General features: G+C 35.4%; 1 protein-coding gene and 1 pseudogene across 6 annotated transcripts in view; one reads left to right on the top strand and one right to left on the bottom strand.

The window, feature by feature from the left end:
- FOXN2 (forkhead box N2) overlaps positions 1–22307 on the top strand; it is a 51798-nt gene extending 29491 nt beyond the window's left edge. For all 6 annotated transcript variants that reach the window (XM_019655890.1, XM_019655884.1, XM_019655885.1 and 3 more), the window contains 4 exons: positions 7961–8085; positions 10114–10178; positions 16152–16220; positions 17946–22307. In XM_019655890.1, coding sequence (XP_019511435.1) covers positions 7961–8085; positions 10114–10178; positions 16152–16220; positions 17946–18469 — 783 coding nt within the window. In that variant the 3' untranslated portion in view covers positions 18470–22307. The remainder of the gene's footprint in view (positions 1–7960; positions 8086–10113; positions 10179–16151; positions 16221–17945) is intronic.
- Positions 22308–23608: 1301 nt separating this feature from the next.
- On the bottom strand, positions 23609–24101 carry LOC109389901 (60S ribosomal protein L21-like; annotated as a pseudogene).
- Positions 24102–24362: the final 261 nt, after the last annotated feature.

Raw genomic sequence — 24362 nt, 5'->3', positions numbered from 1 at the left:
TCATCTTGGAAACAGATTTACCCGGCCCCAATCTAACTTTCCTTTCAGATGACTGTAAGTGTTGGCAATTTCGGATATGTCCTTTCCAGTGTGCACGTTAGATTTTATTTATTTATTTGTTTGTTTAATTTTTTTTTTTAATTGGGGAATTGGGGAAGGGGAGCAGCCAAGTTGTTGTCCTTTATCTTAGTTGTGGAGGGCGCAGCTAGCTCAGCTCCAAGTCCAGTTGCCATCTGGCCGCCTGTTGGCAGCTCGCAGCCACTCAGCTCAAGGTGCCGTATTCAATCTTAGTTGTGGGTGGGCATAGCCCATCATTCCATGCGGGAGTCTAACCGGTAATCTTGTTGTTAGGAGCACATACTCTCACCAGCTGAGCCATCCTGCCACCTGCTGGCAGCTCAGTGGTAGCTGAGCTTGGGCGCAACTCACTGGCCCATGTGAGAATCGAACCAGCGAACCTGTTGCTCAAAGCTGATGCTCTTAACCAACTGAGCCACTCGGCCTGCCCAAGATTTTATTTTTTTTAGTTATATCACTTAATTCTTTTCTAGTTTGTGTTTACACCTGTGATGGGACATAAAAAGTGAGTTGTCTACTAGGTATTTAGAAATGTGGTACAGGAATAGTGATGATATTTTGGGATTAAAACTCTTAAGTGTGGGGCCACCCGAGTGGTGCGTTGGTTAAGAGCTGGCTTGAAACACCAGCTCTGAGCAGCAGGGCCCTGGTTCAGATCCCACATGAGGGCCAGTGACGCTACGCCCACTACAGCTAAGATGGTGAACAACAGCTCCACCAGGAGCTGGGCTGCCGTGAGTCGCAGGTGACGGCTTAGGCTGCAGTGGGGCTGCCTGGCAGCAGGCCTGAGCTTTCATGAGCTCCCGTGAGTCGCTGTGAGTGAGCCAATGGTGGCAACTGATCTGCCTCAGCCGGGAAGAGCGCAATGATCATAATACCAACATGGGCCAGTGAAGCAGCGTCCTCCATAAACTAGACTGAAGAACAAAAGGACAACAACTTGTCTGTTCCCCTTCCCCGATTCCCCAGTAAAATCTTAAAAAAAAAAAAACAACTCTTAAGTGTGGAATTCAGCATTGATGTTCAGTAGAAGAATTCAGGAAAAAAAGGGTGTAATGAAAGCCAGAGAGGGTGGCTTCAAGTGTGAATGAGCAAATGTTGCAAAAAACTTGAAACTGATTGACTAAGAGTCATTGAGACAAGTAGCAACCAAAGGATTAGGGTTCAAAATTTATAAGCAGTGGTGTGCTGGCAAATGTTTAACAATTGGGTGGGGATTGGGATGTAGCTTTTGCAGATTTTTATGATATAAATATTTTCATCATGGCCAGTTTAAAGCTATTCATGTCAAGCTTAAGTGTGAAGTTGATGAGATATTTACAGTCAGCAGCACACCCTGTGTGTGAGGAACTCATATAATTCAATAAGAAAAACTTAATAGAAATGAACAAGAATATGAACATGCAGTTCACAGAAGAGGAAATACAGATGGCCAAATAAACATATGGAAAGATGTCCATCCTCACTAGGAATCAGGAACATACAAATTAAATGAATAAAAGGCCAGTTTTTACCTATTAGAATGCAAAAATTTTAAATGTTTGATAATATCAAATTAGATGACATGGGGAAATAAATCAATATCAGTAATTTCATACCATTGATTACAAAGAAGTGTATATTAGTATTACCATTCTTGAAGGCAACCTGGAAGAAGTTACTAGAATTAGAAATGTGCATATCCTTTGATCTAGTGGATCAAATTCTGATTTTTCCCCAGAGTAACATTCATACTTGCATGCAAGGAAATGTATATAAGACTAGTCTCTGTGGTATTGTTTGTAATAAAAGTTGTACAATATATCCAGTGTGGTACGATTTGTGGTAGTGCTGAAAAGGGACTACTTGTTCTTGTCCATAATTTTTAAATGTGTGCATTATTCATGAGGGTTTTTGAATGCTCAGAGAAAGAAAGTAATTAAGGAAGTGAGAGCTAGAAAATGGAAAAGCATACTCGTAGAATTCAGAGTACAGGGAAAGTGTGATAAAGAAAAATAAATCATGAGATAAAGAGTTCAAGGATAAATATAGAAATTGTTATATGTTGGAACAAAAATTAACAAGCTATCACCACAAGTTAGGGTGGGAGGGAAGGAACTAATAGTTGATGGTATAAACAAAAATTAGTAGAGTACTTTGCTCAAATGCCTGAAATTTGGACAGAAAGTGATACATTCAAATAGAATTTGGAATATTTATGGATTTTTTAAAATTTATGAAATACTACTTGAATCAATGCCTCAAAATGATAGTATTTCTCTTCCAATCTGCAGGTTATACTTATTTCCATTAAATGTTGATAATAAATTTGGCAACCTTGACATCACTTTTCTGATAAATAGCTGTTATGTAGAGATGATAATCTCAAAAAGAAGGCAAGATGACGAGGTCCAGGTCAAATTACAAAGTAAAACTGATACCCAACCAGCTGATGTTGCTGCTGTTTAGATTTTCCTCCTATCATCCATACCATAGTTACTACTCTCAAAAGACTGGTTTAAATATCTTGGCTTGGTATTTATCTGTCTCAGGATTTTTTTTAATTAATTTATTTTTTATTGTTAGTTTCAGGTGTATAGAACATTGCAATAGTTATCCTTTTCACCCTTCGCACAGAAACAACCCCCTTCCCCATCTACTGCCCTCCCATTCCCGATATCATGCTTATCTATTACAATTCCATTGACTCCATTCCCACACTCTACTCCATGTCCCAAGACTATGTGTATATATAATTATAGTTGACATACAATATTATTCAACATCAGCTTCAGAAATACAGTGCAGTGGTCAGGCTTCTACACCGACTATGAAGTGGTCTCCCTAACAAGACATGAGTCCATCTGGCCCGCTAAAAAAATTTTAAAATGACAAAGTTAGACATGGTGTTTTTTTGTTTGTTTTGTTTTTGTTTTTATGTTTTAAATGTTAACATCCAAGCCTTATATCTAGTTTTCTAAATTTTTATAGAGCCAAACCGAAACATTATAATTGTGAGATTTTAAATGGAAACATGAAATTAGACATTTTACCTGGTTTAGTACAATTTTAGTCTGTATATTTGTATGGTGATGACTTGTTTCAGTAGCTGATCTCAGGAAAAAAAATCATTAACAATTATAAAGGTTCGTGCTATAAGCAAGAATTATGAATGCCCTTTTGAATTAGTTAATTCTTTTTAATTCAGTGATTCTAAAAACCACTGAAAAGGTAGTCAGGAGGAGAAACTACTAAAATGTACAGAACAAGTACATTAAAAACATCAGGAATAGTGAACGTTGCTGCTTCTCCCAGTCTGTTCTTTACAACTTCCGTTAAGATAAATGTTTTTAAAGTTTGGCTTTTAGTATATTCCTTATTTCTTCAAAAACTTCAGTGATTCTCTCAGATAAGTCCAGAAGCGTTAGAGTTCCAAAATGCATGATAGTAAATGAGAGAATGCACATTTCCTGTTTCCATTGCACAAAAGATTTATCCTGTTTTCATGCAAATTTAGTTAAAAACAATTCTTAACTTCTAAAGCTTTTTATTATTTGTTTTCTATCACCTAAGCACAGTAATGAAAAGACAAAGTTTTTAAGTGAGAGTTAAAAATAGTCTTTTTGCTGTAGACTCTAAAACATAGATGAACAAATACATAGGTTTATCTCATTACTGATAGTTCATGAACAAACCCAGTGAAAGGAAGTGCTGCCATGGTAACAGAAACCAGACTGTTATTTGGAGACTTTATTCAAGGTACTTAACTGCCCTGAACTTCAAGTTTTAGTACCAGTTCTTCTAATTTGCTATTTCAAGGAAATAGCAATTATACCATGATCAAAACAATTTGCAGTTCTTTCATAATAGATTTTGAAAAGTGGACTTGAATTATACAATTTCCTGGAGTGTAATCTCAGGAATACCAAGATAGAACATGGCTAGAATTATTACAAAAATAATTCTTAGTCAATATATGAAAAATAATTCAGGCATAACATTTCTCTATGAAACTGAAGGATGTTGTGGGTGCTAACATTTTTAAAGTTTTATTTCTCTATCATCAAAACCCATTTATCATTTGGGCCAAGTATCATTTACTTAGAAGTAAAGAAGTAGAAATATACTGTTATTAAACCATATTAACTCTCAATATATGTATGCCAATTTCAGAATAACCCCTTAGGTATTCATTTATTTTGCAGCTGTACGTCACTCACATATAAATTACCTTCTTTGAATCTTATCACAACTCAGTCAAGTGGCCTGGTGTTTTATTTTGTAGATAAATTATGAATGAGAGGACTGACTCTTAGAGATTAAATGACTTGTCCAATATCACATAGCCAATCAATAAGCAGTGTTAAGGACCTCAGTTTTTAAATCTGCAGAACAGTGTTCTTTCATTGTGCCATTCTGTCATAATAATTATGACATGATATTCAAAGATAAAAGCGCTTCAGTAATAGACTAATATTACCTTGTAAAAGAGTTTGGGAAATGGAAGCACTCTGGAATTCATCACGTTAAATCTTTAGCAATCATAATAGCTTACATCATACAGGATTTCATACACACAAAAAGGAGCAGGGAACAGAAAAGGGGTAAATTTTGTCTAAGTAATTGTTAATGTGGTTTTAAAGTAATTCATATTTTAAGAAAGAGTTTTTGAAATAGAAAATGTGTGTTATAAAAACAAAAATTAATAGTTTGAATCTCACTAATCTTATGAGTTAGTTCTAAGGTTCTGATGAAGTTTTGTCCATCACATGGTGGGAGAGGAGACAGGTTATACCTTATATTTAATTTTCGACATCTGTAGAGAAAAAATGTCTAGTAGCCAACATTTATTGAGTGCTTATGTGTCTGGCAGTGTTCTAAGCCCTGTGAATTAACTTTTATAACACAGTAATTCTTGAAGTAGGTAGGTACTATTTTATATATAGATATATTTTCAGCATACTAATACACAGAGAACATAGACATTTTTCTAAAGGTTATACAGCTGTTAAGTAAAAGAGCCAGGATGCCAAAGTAAACCATCTGGCTCTAAGGCTTGTACTGTTAACCACTATACAAATAGCATTTAGCTCTGGGAAAGTGGGATAAGATTGCAGTTGGATTTCCTCCTTACATGGCTGTGGAGTTCTGTTTGTTAGCTATGTGTGGATGTGGTACATTTGTAGGGATATACTTGTAGTTGGGCTTCTGTTCAGGATGTGCAGGTAGGGATGTTCAGCCAAGGAAATAGAAAAGATTTATCCTGAAGGAAGTTAGTGGGTGATATGAGAGTTCCTAAAGTACTTCAGTTACTTCATTTGACTAGCTCAAGTAGTGTTGTAGCATATTGATGGGGGTTTTTTTTGTTTGTTTTTTTGTTTTTAAAGATTTTATTGGGGAATTGGGGGAGGGAACAGCGTTGGGGAATCGAGAAGGGGAACAGACAAGTTGCTGTCCTTTTGTTCTTCAGTCTAGTTGTGGAGGACGCTGCTTCACTGGCCCATGTTGGTATTATGATCATTGCGCTCTCCCCAGCTGAGGCAGATCGGTTGCCACCATTGACTCGCTCACGGCGGCTCATGGCAGCTCATGAAAGCTCAGGCCCGCTGCCAGCCAGCCCCACTGCAGCCTACACCGTCGCCGTTGACTCACAGCAGCCCAGCTCCAGGTGGAGCTGTTGTTCACCATCTTAGCTGTAGAGGGTGCAGTGTCACTGGCCCACATGGGATCCGAACCGGGGCCCTGCTGCTCAGAGCTCGGGCTCCCAAGCCAACTCTTAACCAACGAGCCACTCGGCCTGCCCAGCATATTGATTTTTTTTTTTAAGTTGCAGAAAAAGACAGTTTATTAGAAGAAAAAAATACATTTCAAAGAAACAGAAGTGGGCCTGAGCAGTAGAGAATTTTCAAGGGCCATTATTAGAAAAGAAAGTACACTCCAAAGAGTTTGGAGCGGGCCAAGTAAAGGGAGCTCAAAATGCCCAAGAGGGCCCAGAGCAAGGGCCAGGGCCTGGGAGTCATTATTAGGAGAAAAAGTACACTCCAAAGAGTTTGAAGTGGGCCGAGCTTGATGTTTTTTAAGAATACTCTCTTGCATTTATTTATCAATTCCAATCTTTTCCTAATTTCTAGTTTATCGATTTTCTTTTCATGTAACTTTATATAATATGTTTATATTATGTAATGTTATATAATTTTTTCCCCCTTTTCCCCCCTAGATGTGATAAAAGCTTATTTCAGATATTTTAATTTCTATTTAAGAATGAGAGTGTATGAGGACACAAATTTACCTTTAAGTAGAGCTTTGGCCACATCTGCTTAGTTTTGTTGTAACAATTTTCTTATACCTTTTATTAGCTAGATAATCTATAAATAGTAGTTTGGATGTCTTTTTAATCCAAGAGTTTATAAATTTCCAAATGGTGAGAGAACTTTATTGTTGGGATTGTTATTTATTTATTTATTTATTTATTTGTACTGCAGTCTAAAATTGTGATCTTTAAAAGGGAATTTATTTTTCTTCATGGCCTAATCATTGTTTATAGTTTTTTTCATTAATATTCGGAAAGTATATTCTACAGGAGTTCATTAATTACATCAGTTTTTCTTATAGGTAGTTCACAGAATAGTAATAACTCCTCAAATGTTAACTGGGATTAAAAGGTTCTGTGTCAGATAACTTTGGGAAACCATGTAAAGCAGTTTTAATTATAGCAGGACTACTTAGATCCTTTAATCTGCTAATATGTAATATGACCTATGAAGGAGGGAGGTAAAATATGCAGCATTTTCAAACTTATTCAAAAAAATTATCCCATAGTCTGGCTTTTCCCCTGCATGTTAGATATTAGTGAGGTTCTTCAGGTATCTTGTCCACTAACCTTCCTGGTATGCTATTCCTTCATATTATTGGAACTATGGATCAGGCAGGCCCTTCTTTCAGGCACCTCCCATTTGTATTATAATTTAGCAGGTACTTTTATCTATAGTTTTCTCTAGTTTCCAGTAATCATACAAATTTCATTATTTTTAGATTCGATTATTTCAATGGCATCTGAGCTTGTGTGCTCATTGCCATATTATCCAGAAGTCCCTCAAATGTTGTAACTTAACCATCTTGAGGGAAGGAATGATGCTAATTCCTCTTTATTTTTTACAGGAGTCTTTTTCATACCTCAGTCACCGACTTACTACTTTTGCCATGCTTTTCATTAAATTGTTTGCATTTTAAATTTAAACAACCTTAAATGGGAAATTAAAACATTACCATTAATGCCATTAAGATATAAAAATTATCCTTTGATGCTTCACTTACTATCATATTCCTTAGCACTTTGGGGGAAATGATGCTGCATAGGAAAATTAATTTTTCCTTTTCTTTTTGGTTTTTCTGTAACAACAATAAAAATATGGCTTACATTTATTGACATCTTAGCATGTGGAGGGCCACCTTGTACAGCCCTCCATGCATTTCACTGCACAACATGGGGTTGTACCATTCTCACAGACTGTGATGTGAATGGCATGTCCTAGTGTTGTGCAGTCCTGTGGTCCTATGTGTCAGGCACTGTGCAGAATATTTTATGCATAATTTTATTCATAAAACAATACCATCTGCTGTTATCATACCTTACAAGTGAGAGAATAATGGCCAGAGTGATAGAGGTTAGTTAACTTTCCTAAGGTCACATAGCAGGTAAATGGCAGATCTGGAGATAAGAACCCAGGGACTCTGCCTCCAGGGCTTTAAATAGTATCACATTCCCAGCAAGCTTACATCAACCTTTGCATTGTACTCAAAAGGTGCTAATGATTTTTCCCTCACACATTTATTAAAAACATTCAGACACTGTTTGTATATATCTTAAAGTCCAGGTTATTAATTCTTGTGCATTTTATTCTAGGTTAATGGAAAAGGTTCCTTATGGTGTGTTGATCCAGAATATAAACCCAACCTTATGCAGGCCCTGAAGAAGCAGCCTTGTTCCTCAGCATTAACGATTTACACCCCTCCTGCATCTCCACAAAGGTACAGGATCTTCCATTTATAAGCAGCAGTGGTGATTTATAAGACTTCCTTGTATGAAATAGAGACATTTAAAAAAGTTGTAGGGGCTTTTGGGTTTTTATTATATAGAGAATTATTTATGGATAAGACATTAGCCTAAGGCATTTTTACTTATATTCTTGTGTTATTAGAAAATAGGATATTGGATAGGTAAGAACATAAATTCTGAAAAATGTAATCAATACTGAATATATTATAACTAAACTCTAAAGAAAGCTATATAATTTCAGGTGCAAAAGGTTAAATCATTTTAATTGTCTGCAGTACTAATGCGACCTAAAGATGTGGGAAATTAAAAGTATATTTAAATTTTTTTAAATAAGATGATCAATGGTTTGTCATTGTTTTGTGTTTGCTGGTAAATATAATTGTAATGTATTTCCTCGGCTTTGTTTTCAAACTCAGTGACTCCTATTGGTCTTATAGCTTTCCCATTTCAAGGCACATCTGAAAATGATACGACATGCTTAAATCTGATTTTGTTTCCTTTTCCTAAAGAAATCTTCAGAAACTTTTTTTGAATTTTATTATGTACATTCATTTCAGTTAAAAATGACCCATTTTGTCAAGATACTTTTAAGGGTAATCTATATTAATTGTTTTTTGGAAAAATTTTAAAGCTTTTTAATAAAATAATAAATGGAAATTTCAAACATACACAAAAGTAGGAAGAAAGTTATAATGAACTCCCAGCTGCAACAACTATCACCATTTCATATACTGGTTAATTTCTTAAAGTATTATTAGATAACTTTTAGAGGAATGGTGGTAGTTCAAATACAGTAAAAAATTAATAAGACTAAAGCTGAAATGTCATATATATATATATTTACTATTTGAGATTTCAAGATTGTTTAATATGTTAGTAGCTAGAAGGATCATTGTAACAAAAACTACTCAGTGGTTAATCCTTATCAATGAAATCTAGAAAAGAAGTTATCAGGGTTTATATACTCATTGTTTGAAAGTTGTTAACTTCTTTATTAGTTAATATTGGTACTTATGTTCCAGTTAAAAAATAATGATTAGAAACTAATGATAAGTTCTGTGATGGTCACTTATGTGTTTTATTTAGCTAAGTTATGTTTGTTTGTTTTTTTTTTAAATTTTATTGAGGGAGTTGGGGGAGGGGAACAGTTTTGGGGAGTTGTGGAAGGGGACCACCCAAGTTGTTGTTCTTCAACCTTAGTTGTGGAGGGCACCAGTCACCATCTGGCTTCCCATCGGCAGCTTGTGGCCTGTAAGCTCAAGGTGCTGTGTTCAATCTTAGTTGCGGGTGGGCATAGCCACCATCCCATGTGGAAGTCGAACCTGGCAGCCTTGTTAAGAGTGCACGCTGTATCCACTGAGCCATCTGGAAGGCAGCTCAGCTCAAGGTGCAAGTTCAGTCTTAGTTGAGGGTGGGCATAGCCCACCATCGAACAGGCAATCTTGTTACACCAGCTAAGTCATCCTGCCACCTGTTGGCAGCTCAGCGGCAGCTCAGCGGCAGCTCAGCTTGGGCGCAGCATCACTGGCCCATGTGGGAATTGTACCAGTGGCCCTATTGCTCAGAGTTCGCGTTCTTAAGCCAACTCTTAACCAACAGAGCCACTCAGTCGGCCCCTAGCTAAGTTATGTTTTTATTGAAGATTAAATGGGGCTGTTGGCACAATTTTTTGTACACCATCAAAAACACCCTTTATTCTTATTTAATTAGCACAGTAACCCTATGTAGGAGGTTTAATTATTCCTATTTTACAGATGAAGAAACTAAGAAATTAATTATTTTGCCTAAGAACATTCAAATGGTTTTTATTTAACCTTGGGTCATATGCTCTTTCTGCTTTAGAATACTCTTCTTAAACTGAATAGTATTACCAAGGAGAACAAGGTGAAAACAGTTTGTGGGGATTTTTTGTACCAATTGGTTGTATTTGTGACTAAGTTGTATAAAAAATGAAATACATATTTTTATAAGCACATTTGTCATATTTCTTTATTTTCCAGTGGCTCTTTGTCACCTCACTACTTAAGCTCTGTACTCAAGCAGAACCAGATGCGAACCCTCAAAGGTATGTATAAGATGTATGTATTTTAAATCATAAAAACTCAGGTAAAAAAAAGTAGGATTAAAATTTTTTTTTATTATAAATCAATTACACGTTTATTGCAGAAATTTGGAAAATAAAAACATTTATAAAAGAGAAACTAAAACTTACCCTTTACTCTAATGTTAACATTTTGATAATTGCTTTGGTCCTTTTTTATGCCATATACATGAGTAGACATGTTTGTGTATACACACACACACAGTTTTTCTCCAAATACTGAGCTCATACTGTATATACTATTTTATATTCCCTTTTTCATTTTCTTTTATTTGTGTTTTCCCTTGAGAATAAGAGAATATTTTCAGTACTATCCTCAGTAAAGAGTTATCTTTTCAAGGACGTCTTAGACTAGAATAAGGGTTGGCAAACTATGGCCTGCCACCTGTTTTTTTATGGCCTGTAATTCAGTTTGTAAATAGTTGAAAAAAATAAAAATAATATTTTGAGGCTTGTCAAAATTTGCTACAACAGCAGAGTTAAGTAGTTGGAACAGAGACCTCTGTATTCTATCCTTAGTTTTGCCTCTTGGCCCACAAAGCCTAAAATATTTACTTACTGACCTTTTACAGAAGAAGTTTGCCAACCACTGTACTAGAATATAGTTCAGAATATTTCTTTTATAGGTTACTTAAGTGTATGTAACTTTAAGAAGACAATAAGTTGACTTTTAGAATTTTGTAGACTTCTTTTTGAAAGTATATCAAAATTCTGAATTACTTGTTTTTTTCCCCTACTCTTTATTATAGATTAGTGATTTATTAACATAAAACTTTCTAGCATTGTTTCTATGGTGCCTAGAGACATTCCTATGACCTTTAAAAATAGAAATTCTCTGACCAAAAGCCTTTCTGTGTATCAGACATTTGGTTCTTTTGGAACAACACTAAGCTGAGCATAGGAAGCAATATAGTGATGGTCTATGAAAACAAGGGAGGGAAAGAATGAAAAAGCTTAAGAGGGGCCGGCCGTGTGGCTCAGTTGGTTAAGAGCGCGAGCTCTGAGCAACAGAGTCGCCGGTTCGATTCCCACATGGGCCAGTGAGCTGCATCCGAGCTCAGCTGCCAATAGGCGGCTGGTTAACTCAGCTGGTGAGAGTACGTGCTCCTAAAAACAAGGTCGCCCATTTGACTCTTGCATGGGATAGTGGGCTATGCCCACCCACGACTTTAAACATGATACTTTGAACTGAGCGGCCGTGAGCTGCCAACAGGTGGTCAAGTGACTACTGGACTTAGAGCTGAGCTAGCTGCGTCCCCCACAACTAAGATTGAAGAAAAACAACTTGGCTGTTCCCCTTCCCCAATTCCCCAATAAAATCTTAAAATAAATAAATAAAAAAAAATAAGCTTAATAGAACTCTGCAAAGAAGTTAGGCAGATATAGTCAGCTTCAGGTATGTTCTGTTTTAACGTAAGGTAAATATCCGTTTTCCTATTACCTGATGGGTAAATGTGGTTCCTTTTTACATTTAGATAGTGCTGAAATTTTTAAAATCTTTTTATTATCTCATTAATTGCTGACCCTTAGTCTTTCAAGCTCAGTTCAGATACACATTTTGAAAACATTTTCTTTGTGAATTCTAGGGTTTATTTAAAATCTTGTCTACTCTTGTTCCATTCCATCTAAATTCTGCTTATTTCTTTAGGGAGCAGACACTTCCACAAGTCTTTCCTGCTAGTTTCAGTTATAGTTTTTCATAATGACTTAAAATTGATGTCTTTTAAATTTTTCTCAACTATTGTTAACAAGGGTAGGGAAATATAAACAGAAGGTGCAAGTTAATACTTTTGACAGCAATTTATTTGAACCAGTTGTTAAATCAGTAGCATGTTTTGAACCCCAATCAGAGCTATGAAGGACAAAAAGGGAAATAATATGACTTTGAACTAAGTTTTATTTATAAAAACAAACAAACACTATTTGGATGGCTCTTGAAACTAATGACAGGTGACTTTCAGCTGGAAGTGAATTGTTTGCTTAATCTAAGTAAGTGTAAGAGAAAATATATACAAAAGACAATATATACAAAATTTTCATTCTTTGCAAACTGGATATGTTAGATACTATAGCTAATAGTATGTGTTTTTAAAATAGAGCCACCTTTAAAATAATGTTAAATACCTGTCAATGAAAATATAACATGAAGTTTTTAAATTATGACAATAAATAAGTTCAGTTTAATTTTAATACCAAGACAGATTGGATACTATAAATAAAAATTGTTGTAAAGCCTACACACATAAAGGTTTTATTGTTTTTATTCCAAGAAGCTCAGATTGTATCTTGGACAAATCATTGATAATCAGGTGTTCTTGATTACCAAATGTTATGGGTCATTTCTCTAATGCATATTTTAACGTTGAAGTTAAACTTTTTATCAGAGTTAATTAGCAAGGATTGTGGGAAGCATGCTTACAAATATTCCAAACCATTCAGATGTAGATAAAATCCTTTTGTAAAGAAGTTTTTGGTTCCATAAAGTTAATTTCATGGGGGAGAATCCAAATTAATTAGGCTATAATAAATTTTCTATAAGAAATAAATGTATTTAAGGAACACTTCTATCACTGCTTAACAGCAGAATGTTTCTATAACTAGAAATAGTACCTAATTTTGTTACCACTTTAAATATTTGAAAACTAAGAAAAAAAATTGGTGTTCATGCAGCTTTCTTGTCAGGATAAGCCTCTTATCAGTTTTCTTTAGCTTTTAGGTATAGCTTTTAGAAATCTGACTGATTTGTAATGGAAGTTTACTATAAGAAGTCTAATTAGAGATATACTAAAATTGTTAATAAGTTTTATGGGTGTTTCATTTATAAGATTATAAATTTTCTGAAATTGTTTCCTCATTAAAATGCTTTTCAGTGTTATTCTCTCCCTCATCACCACCTCCTTTTTAAATTTTTTTTAATAAATTTGAAAATAAGGAAGACCTTTTTCTATTAAAAGAAAAATTATTTCATGGATCAGGAATCTCCTCTGTTAGGGCTTTTGCATAATGCCATGCGAGTTGTGCCCTGCACAAGGACAGTGGCCAAGACAATGAGTGGGGTCTGAAATTCAGCCCACACTCTAGCCTTCAGGCTGTGTGCCTTGATACAGGGAAGCACGCACCTGGAGGCACAGTTGCCTTTTTTCCAGTTCACACAGAGATACAATATGGGCGAGCGGCTGTACCTTTTTCTCTTCAAAAATATATTAGAATACTGAACTCCATCAAATTGTAGTCAGGTCTCATTCTAAAAGACAGGAATTAAGGAGGTCTTTGTTTTGCCAGCCTCTTGACTATGACATGTGGGAATCATTGATTCAAATTCTTTTTACTTGTTCTTTCTGCCTGAAATGCTTTTCTTTCAGATCTCCACGTAGCTTCATTCTCTGACCTTCCTGAGATCTTTGCTCAACTATTACCCTCTCCTTGAGGCCTTCCTTAATCTCTGTATTGAAAATTTCAACTACCTTTCCCAAGACTCTCTATCTCCCTTGCCTCTTAATATTTCTCCCTAGTGTTTATCACTCTCTGATATACTATATTTTAATTATTTCTTATGTTTTGAGAGGTTAGGGATTTTCCTGGGTTTTTTGGGGTTTTGTTTGTTTGTTTGTTTGTTTTTATTGCGGAACCCATCAGCTCCAAGTCAAGTAGTTGTTTCAATCTAGTTGTGGAGGGCGCAACTCAGTGGCCCATGTGCGGATCGAACCCGCAACCTTGGTGTTAAGAGCACTGCGCTCTAACCAACTGAGCTAACTAGCTGCCCGTCCTGTTTTGTTTTTTGCTCTATTCCCACAGCCTGGAATGATGTCAGGCTCATAACAGGACACTCAGTGTATTGAATGAATAACAGAATAGAGAATTTCTGGTATATTCTTTAATTTTCTGCAGAATTTCCTACTGTAGTCATATATCCTTACTAAGTGTTGAGGAATGATAGCAGAGTATAAATTGAAGGCTTGGGTTCTAGAGGTGGACTACTGAGGTTCAAATCTTACCTCTGTCATTTCTAGAGACCCCTCTACGTATGCTTTCTCATCATTAAGATGGAGATACTAATAGTACCCATATCATACAGCTGTGAGTATTGGATGAGTTAATAATACTTAAAACACGGCAAGATCATTGAAAGTACTCAGTGTTAGTAATTTGATGATAATTAGTTTAATCTAAGAAAGGAGGGCAAAGATGTAATATACTTATTCTTTACACATTTATTAAAGACCTACTGTTCCAGGCATTATGGAAGATAGAGGATAAGACATGGTTCCTACCATAAAGAAGCCAATAGCCTAATTGTAAAGACATTCGTGTACAGTCTAATTGTAAAGACTGTTTCATGAGGTCACATTTTACTTATGGGAAAAGAGCTATAACATTATGTGCTCCCTGTGGCAACCATCTTCTGATTTACTTAAGCTTGTTTATTAAAAGTCAATAACAGGAAAAACATTTCCTGCCTTCACAGAATTTACCGCCAAGTTAGGGAAAAAAACAAGTCAATATCCTTATGGGTTTATTATTTAAAATAACTTTATAATTAGATATTGCAAGGAAAATAGGAAACTGGGATAGTAAAAATTTTGCAGCTTTCAGATAGAAATGGGAGGTTTCATATCTGAGTGTTACATTAAACTTATCCTTTATAATCAAAATTTTTAAATAGTTTCTAATTTTTCCCTCACATTTTAGATTATACCTTTTCACTTTTATTCAATTACAATTATTCAGACTAGTAGAACACCATGATAGAGAGGAATTTTCAGTATAAAAGTAGATATGAGAGCATAATGACCTTATCTGGAGTAGAACCTGCTGATTTTACTAGTGTTTTTTTTTTAAAGATTTTATTAGGGAATTGGGGGTGGGAAACAGTGCTGGGGAATCAGGGGAAGGGGAACAGACAAGCTGCTGTCCTTTTGTTCTTCAACCTAGTTGTGGAGGATGTCACTTCACTGGCCCATGTTGGTATTATCACTGAGCTCTTCCTGGATGAGGCAGATCGTTCGCTGACCTCTGGATGGCCGCTCACGACGGCTCTTGGCAGCTCACACCGGCTGCCAGCCATTCATGCTGGCTGCCGGCCACACACGGTAGCTTATGGCAGCCCACTGCAGCAGGGGCTGCAGCCTATGCCGTTGCCGACGACTCACGGCAGCCCAGCCCCAGGTCGAGCTGTTGTTCACCATCTTAGCTGTAGAGGGCAGTATCACTGGCCCTCATGTAGGATCCGAACCGGGGCCCTGCTGCTCAGAGCTGGTGTCCCAAGCCAGCTCTTTAACCAACGCACCACTCGGCCGGCCCATTACTAGTCTTTTAAAGCCCATTTCTCTTATGGAATATCCAAAATTATGTTTGACCTCTTGAGTATTATATAAATCTCTAGTACTTATAGGCTTATATATAATTAGGACTAAAAATATTAGTACTAATATTTTTGTGCCAGCAATAATTATTCATTTGGCTTTTACAGACTCACATGATCTAGACTGACCAATTACATATTTTTTATCTCCTGTAACTAAGCGTGTGATTAATGCAGTACTTTATAACTGCAGATATGCATAGGTAAGAATATTTTTTAAATGCTAAAAAGGTAAAAATGCTAAAAAGCAATAATGCCTAATGTACATTCTTAGGTAATTTAGTCTGTTTAAGGGCAAACCTTATTGAAATGCAGTTCAGGTTTTTATTTTCAATGTGAATAAAGAAGAGAACTTTTATCTCTAATATCTTTCAATCCTTTACACAATACTGTTCGCAAAACTTCATAATTTTAAGTAAACAAAAGAAGATTGCAAAATATGTGCGTCGTTTTGTTTAATTCATTAATTTTTAAGTAGAAGAATATACACCAAAATCTTAACATTGGTTACCTTTAGGTGCATGCAAATACTTATGATAAAAAACATTAATATTGTCACTCTTTTCCTTTTTCAGAATCTGATATTGATGCTGCCACTGCAATGATGCTTTTAAATACTTCTATACAACAAGGAATTTTAGAATGTAAGTAATCATGCTTTTCTTTTTTTTTTTTTAAGATTTTTATTGAGGAATTGGGGGGATGGGAACAGTGCTGGGGAATTGGGGGAAGGGGAACAGACAAGTTGCTGTCCTTTTGTTCTTCAGTCTAGTTGTGGAGGACGTTGCTTCACTGGCCCAAGTTGGCACCATCATTGCGCTCTTCCTGGGAGAGGCAGATCAGTCGCCAGTTTCTGGACAGCCGCTCACGCTGGCTGCTGGCTACATACGGTAGCCCATGGCAACCCACTGCAGCAGGGGCTGCAGCCTACGCTGACACAGGCGACTCCCGGGAGCCCAGCTTCAGGTTGAGCTGTTATTCAGCATCTTAGCTGTAGAGGGCAGTGTCACTGGCCCTCATATGTGGGATCCGAACCGGGGCCCTCTGGCGTCCCAAGCCAGCTCTTAACCATCACTCCACTCGGCCGGCCCCATGCTTTTCTTTTTAAAATACATTTTTGTGAGTGCCTTTTCAAATGTAATTTAGAATGCAAGATATTTAAATGTTATAGCAAAATTATTCTTTCTAGCTAAATTGTTTTCATATGGATAACTTAGTTTCTGTTTTATTATATTTCCATTAATTTAATGACCAATTGAGAGATTGAGGTTAATGCTATGATAGATCATGTTATGTTGACCAAGAAAGGAAGACATAAATAGCATATTGAGAGATTAAGCTTGCAGATTTAAAAGTAAAAATGAAAGCTATAAATATAATATAGGAAAGTATAATTTTAATCTTGGAAGAGGAAAATCCTTCTTTACAATATAAACAGCAAAATCCATGAAAGAAAACATGGGTAAATTTAATTAAACATCAAAATTTTAGAGTTCTGACAACAAAAGATATCTTTAAAAAAAGTAACAGAAGCAAAACACCTGGAGAACATTTTATTTTGTCTGTATAAAACAAAGGATTAATACTGAGCATATGTACAAAAGGATCCTGTAGGTAAGAAATAAACCAGTTCAACAGAAAAGCCGGCAAAATACGTGAGTAGGTGGGCCTCAGAGGAGGAAATAACATGGACAACACACATTTGAAAAGATAGGCAACCTTTCTAGAAATCAAGGAAATGCAATATGAAGCAATATCAAGATACTTTTTGTTTGTTTATGAGATTGTGAAAAATTAAAATGATTGATAACATTAGGTGTTTAGTGTGGGAACTGGTATTGTTATATACTGTAGGATGTATTGTTACAACCATTTTGGAGAGCAATTTGGAAATACCAACTATAATTTTAAATGTGTATATCCCTTTACTTAATAATTCTATTTTTTGGTATTTCTCCTAGAAAAATATTTGCATATGTGTGAGAAAAGGCATCTAGAAGGATTTTCATTGCAGTGTTATTTGTAGTAGGGAAATTTGGGAACAACCTAAATATCAACAAGGAAATGGTTAGCAAATCGTTGTAGCGGTACATTCAGTGTAGTGATACATTCATATTGAGACATTCTGTGCAAGCAGCTCAAAATAATTATATTTTCCATGGAAAAGTCAAGACATCGTTAAGTGGTTTAAAAATGTTTCAGATGAATACCTGTAGGATGATACAGTCTGCATAAAAAAAAACAACCTACAAAACATTACTAATCTATAGCACTTACTATCCAGGAATGATACAGTAATTTTAAATGGCCTGTTTTTGCAATCAAATGCATTTGACCTATCGGTAAAAGTTTTTTTCCCCCCCCCACAGGTGAGAAGCCTCTTCCTCTTAAAACAGCATTGCAAAAAAAGAGGAGTTATGGCAATGCATTTCATCATCCCAGTGCTATGCGATTACAGGAGAGTGATTCATTAGCCACCAGCATTGATCCAAAAGAAGACCACAATTACAGTGCAAGTAGCATGGCAGCACAGCGCTGTGCGTCCAGGTCTAGCATGTCTTCCCTGTCTTCTGTGGATGAGGTATATGAATTTATCCCAAAGAGTAGCCATGTGGGAAGTGATGGCAGTGAAGGATTTCACAGTGAAGAAGATACAGATGTCGATTACGAAGATGATCCTCTCGGAGACAGTGGCTATGTGTCACAGGTTTGTGCAGATACCTCTGAAAAAGGACAGCCAGGCAAAAAGATGCGGAAACAGTCATGTCAAGAAATTGATGAGGAGCTCAAAGAGGCAGCTGGGTCTCTGCTCCATCTTGCTGGAATTCGTACATGTCTGGGTTCCCTAATAAGTACTGCAAAGACACAAAATCAAAAGCAGCGGAAAAAATAGAAATACCTATTAGTATGAAATTATTTTAAAGTGCGGCAATACTCTTCTACTTAATTCTTTACAAGGGATATCAAAGCCATATGGACTTCTTTTGTTTTAGAGTGGAGGAGGGATGCTAATTACTTGTTTATCTCAAAACATTTTTGTTTTTAAATTTTTATTAAATAATTACTCTTAGGATAATGCCGAACCATAAATATGTGAAGTCCTAAAAGCATAATTTTTGTGGTAAGTGTCTCCAAGATTTTGAGATTTTTATATAAGAAAATCCCCAGCCTCTGTTTTAAACTTGTAGGAAAAAAATCTTTTATTCTATTAATATGTCAAAATGAAAGAACTGGCAACTCTGTTTTCTTTTTCAATCTGTAATTAACTGCTGATCCAGCTAAAATTCTTGCTGATGTCTTTCTCAAATACTCTTCTAATACATGTAATCCAGTAGGATGATATTTGATTTTTTAATTTTGTCTTAATTTTTGTTTTTAATTTTTTTTGTTGAAGCATGACAAAGGTAATACAACAAATTGGAAAAGATCCTAGATGTCTCAAAAATTATTCTTGGTTACATAGGCAGAGAGTACAGCAAAGATTTCTAAGATTTAGAAAAGGCAGTTTTGTGGAGTAATTTCAAATAAGAGCACTCCAGTTCCTATTACAGTATTATCTTTGAAATTTTCTACTTCCCAAATATTGCATAGCATTTATTGGGGCCTTTTATTCTTTCTCAGAGTTCTTTACAACCATTGTTTAAATATTAGCCATGAGCTTTCTTTGTTGAATACAAACTATCCAATGAGAGGATATAGCCATAGAGTGTGTTACAGAGTTAACACCCATTTTGACACACTTTTGCAATAAGAATATTTCATTTTCTTGTTAAAATGTACTGCATTCTGAGAATCTTGTAGTAATAATGGAGTGTAATCAATATAAACATTTTGAATACTTATTACTTATGTCATCATAAATAAAGGGAGATCATTTAGGAAGAAACTTCTGTCCAAGTTTGTAAGACCTAAATTTGTAAGTCTACCCAATTAAATTTAAAAGGACATAACAAAACTATAGAGACAATACCTTCATGGATTTTAAAATTCATATAAAATTAAATCTTATAAATACACCCTTTTGAGGAGGCAGTGTAATACCTATTATGCACCATTAATGCTAAAAGATTTTATATTACAGTTCCAAATGTGCATTGACTTAGGCGTTTTAAGTATTTGAACAAATCTGCTCGTGTGAGACATTTTTCATATTATTTGTATAGACTATATTATTCAGAAGGAATGGGGGATACTAATAAAACTAAACTTATATATATTTTTACAGAAGCAACTTTCTATAAGTTCAGTCTTAGGCTGCATCCTGTTTCATAGGCAGTAACCTTTTTTTCAGTTTTGACAATTTCATACATACATACACACACACACACACACACACACACACACACACACACACGTACAGTCTCATGATTTTGATTTGTTACTTTCAGCTATTTCTATGACTATAAAGCATTTCCTTGAATTTTTTTTAAGAGACAAATATTCTGACTTCTAAATGACTAGGGCAAAGCTGTCAAATGAGAAGCATAATGAAAATGTCTTTTTCAGTTGGCTAGGGATAATAACATTAATATTATCTGTCCTGTTTTTATGTTAATTGTAATTGAACCTGGATAGCCACATTAATAGAATTGGTGCTATTGAAATTTTGTTATTTTTAAATTTGTTGATAATGAAAAATAGTCCTTGAGTATGCAGGATGAGGTATTTGGATTTTTTTTCTTCCTGTATATCACTGCTACTACAGAAAGTGGGTAACCCAAGTTAACACCTTTTACTGTAGACAGTGAATATAACCCCCAAAATTGCTTAACCACAGTATAAAATAGTACTCAGATTATAAAAATCATTTCAGTAACAATAGTTTTAAGCTATTTACCATGGCCCTCTAGATAGACCTTAGTAACAGGGTTTCAGTGATCTGGTTCCAATTTATTTTGTTCTACTGAAATTCTGTACCACAAATGTTCTCTCTGGTTTCTGTCCATTAGATAATTATTCTTTGTAAGTAAAGGAAGATGATCTAAGATAAAGAGAGGAGAGTTGTTCCCAGTTCTTATAGGGATCTTCAAAATTATTTTGTCTTAATATAAATAACAATAACTTTAAACTTGATTTTCTCTCCCTCTTCATTTACTCTTCCCACAAATTTAAAAGTTTAAGTTATATTCATCACTAGTAAGGGCAATAAACACTTTTGCACTAAAAGCTAACAGGAAGAAGTTACACAATATTGTACACTTAATTATTGTACAGAATTCAGTGCCTCCATTTGCTGATTTACCAACACAGTAATTTTTCAAGGGGAAGAACCTTTTTAATTACAGCCCCCTATTTTCCATAGACATTATGATTCTGTGTCTCAGGTGTACTGAGATAAAAACATGGCTAATAACCACCCAATTAATGAAAGTCATTTCAAGTCCTATGGACTGGAAATTGTATTTCCAATAATATATTACTAACAAATTTTACTGTAACAAAAACAACTTGGCAATCCTGGAGAAGTTATATACTTTCCAACATATTTTAAAACTGTGATTTAAGCCCACCTATAATTTGCCTTACATTAATATAAATTGTTACAACCAATTCCAGTTTATAAATGGATCCCTAGTAAAAGTTTTGCCTCAACACAATCTTCATCTTTCACATCCCAAATAGAATCAGTGTTGCTTGAATACTATATATTTTTGAAATTTATTTGTGCAATATATTACTGAATTAGTTTATTTTACTCTTCAAATTCAGAGAAAGAAAACATGACTCATATTCATAGAAAAGCTAAGTATTGGTGGATCACCTCCTTTTTTCCACCTTTGAGCCTTTCCTGTTCTTCTTATAGCCAGCATGATTTCTCTTTACTTAGACTTCTTTGTATATAGCAAAGTTTAGAATATATATTTTTTTCTTTCGCTACTTTCTGAGGCATTATGTAAAGGGTTCATACTAGATGGTCAGTTAAATATGTTAGCATGAATTCAAAGCTAGAGAAAGTGTTAAAGAGGGAATATGTGTGTCTTGATAGACCAGGAGGCCTTTCCCAGCAATTTAAGCAACAGATGTGAATACTTCGCAAATCTGTAAAGACTATTGTCTTACATACTACAGAAACTTAACAACCTTTTGTGAAGACATTTAAATATGAAAATTTGAGGCTTTCTGGTTTCCGTATATTTTATAGTTTTTGTTAGTTTGAAATGTGTAAGATTTGATTTAAACAAAGTTTACTTCAATATGTTAATGATGTAGTCAAAATATTTATTGAAAAACAGAGTATTTTAATGTTACACCTGCCATTTTTTTCTTAAAGCACATTTTTGCATCTAACTGCCAGTGCCATTGTCAAAAACTTTTTTGTAATTGTTGTACATTTCTTATTAAACTTAAGTGTTTAATTTTAAAGTATTATGTTGCCATCATATAGTGTATAAAAATGTAAAATTGCCAATTCATTGTAACTATTATTTATTTTTAATGAAAGTGTAAGAATGCTATCTGATTCAAGAAATTTGAATTAAACCGTTTCCTTATCCTCTTTTATAATGTAGCATAAAAATTGCCCTGAGTTTGAGTTTTAACTGCCAGTAGATGACCAGTCCAAGTGAACCACTTCTCAGTTGCCAGTCTTTGCTCATATTAAAAACAACATAACAAATGTTTAGTTTTTGTATCTAATCTCTGATTATTAAAATGTTTATAAAGTTTATTTTTACCAAAGAGATGCAATTCATTATGATAAAGTATTGCAGAATAAACCTTGTTTTATAACATTTCTGTGCTTTCTCTGTTCTTTTGGGGGGATATTATGTGTAGATGTAGGTGACTCATCCTATACACACACACTTTCCATTTTGGTGATAGAAGGTTGGAGTCATACAAATGAAAAATAAAGTTTCAATTTCAGAATTTTTTTTTCTCTATTCTGCATTTATTGTGAAGTGTGTAAATCCAATGTCGCTGGCAAGTTTGAATTTAATGGGTGGTTTGGGTTTGGTTTTTTTATTAAAGAGATTTTTAATTAAAATATAGCTGACATACAATATTATATTGTATGTTTCAGCTGTTCACCATAGTTATTCAACATTTATATGCCTGTAGAAGTGATCACTATAAGTCTAATAACAAAATATTTCAGAATTTTTAAATATCTGGGTTTTTTTTTAAGTTTTATTTTTTTATTATTATTTTTATTTTATTTTATTTTATTTTAGCTGAGCCATCCTGCTACCTGTTGGCAGCTCAGCGGCTGCTCAGCTCGGGCTGGACTCGAACCGCTGTTGCTCAGAGCTCAAACTCTTGAGCGAGCTCTTAACCAACTGAGCCACTCGGCCGGCCCCAATATCTGTTTTTTTAAAATATTGTTTTTCCTGATTTTTACATGTCATCTTAAACGTTGAAAGCTAAAATAGCGTTGATTAAATTATTCTCTTTATAACGTTGAACTTCTTTTCTGATTCGCATACACATATATTAGCTATTTTGAAATATAGCTAAGAAAATTGAGAATACGGACCAGCTGAGTGACACATTGGTTAAGAGTTGGCTTCGGACACCAGCTCTGAGCAGCAGGGTCTGGGTTCAGATCCCACATGAAGGCCAGTGACACTGTGCCCTTCACAGCTAAGATGGTGAACAACAGCTCGACCTGGAGCTGGGCTGCCATGAGTTGCCGGTGACGGTGTAGGCTGCAGCAGAGCTGCAGTGGGCTCTGATAAGGTACCATGAGTGGCCGGCAGCCGGCGTGAGCTGCCAAGAGCCATCATGAGTGGCCACCCAGTGACAGGTGACGGATCTGCCTCACCCAGAAGAGTGCAATGATAATATCAACATGGGCCAGTGAAGCGATGTCCTCCACAACTAGACATAAGAACAAAAGGACAGCAACTTGTCTGTTCCCTGTTCCCGATTCCCCAACACTTTCTCTCCCTCAATTCCCCAGTAAAATCTTTAAAAAAAAAAAAAAAAGGAAATTGAGAATATGAAATTGAGATTATTTTTGAATACCAGTAATACCATATGTTTAAAAATTGAAGCATCCATTTTATTTTTTTTAACAATACAGAAATCTTTTATTTTTACATTTATGCCATGAATTCATAGGGAATGGGTTCCAGCAGCTCAGGCTCCTTTCCATTGGTTCTCACAAAGTGTGCTTCTCAGGGTGGGGCAGGCCGGCGTTTCAGTTGAACCCAAGTACCCTTCTCTTTGGCTTCCTTCTTTTTCTGATCATTTTCCTTCACCCGTTTCAGGAAGCTGTCTCGGCTCTTAGAGTGCTTAACATGTTCAATACGAACATTAATTCTCTTGACAAGAATCTTGCCCTTAACTTGTTTGTTTACAACAATGCCAACCGTGTGCTGAGTAACATTGTATACCCTTCCAGTTTTGCTATGGTAACATTTGTGGGACATTCCTTTTCGAACAGTGCCCATTCCCTTGATGTCTACAATATCACCTTTCCTGTAGATTCACATGTATATGGCCAAAGGAACAACTCCATGTTTTCTAAAAGGCCCAGAGAACATACAGCGGGTGCCCCTCCTCATTCCCTTGGTGTTGGTCATCTTGAAGAATTACTGGAAGATGGCGGTCCCCAAAGCATCCATTTTAAAATGGAATAATCTACAACCAACATTTTGATTTTGGTGTCCCCCCCCCCCGCATTCCCCTGTGAAGTTATTTAAATGGTATAATGTACGTAGAGTCTTTTATTTTAAATGAGTAAAATTAGCCATCTTGATTTAAAAGTACCACCACCCTAAACTCTCCTTCCAAGGCATCCCTTTGAAATACAAAGTTATTTAAAAATCATAGCCATTTGGGAG

This window comes from Hipposideros armiger, unplaced genomic scaffold (assembly GCF_001890085.2).
Source record: "Hipposideros armiger isolate ML-2016 unplaced genomic scaffold, ASM189008v1 scaffold_248, whole genome shotgun sequence".
Classification (NCBI taxonomy): Eukaryota; Metazoa; Chordata; class Mammalia; order Chiroptera; family Hipposideridae; genus Hipposideros; species Hipposideros armiger.
Note: the sequence above shows the minus strand (reverse complement) of the source record. Positions and strands in the feature narration are given on the sequence as shown.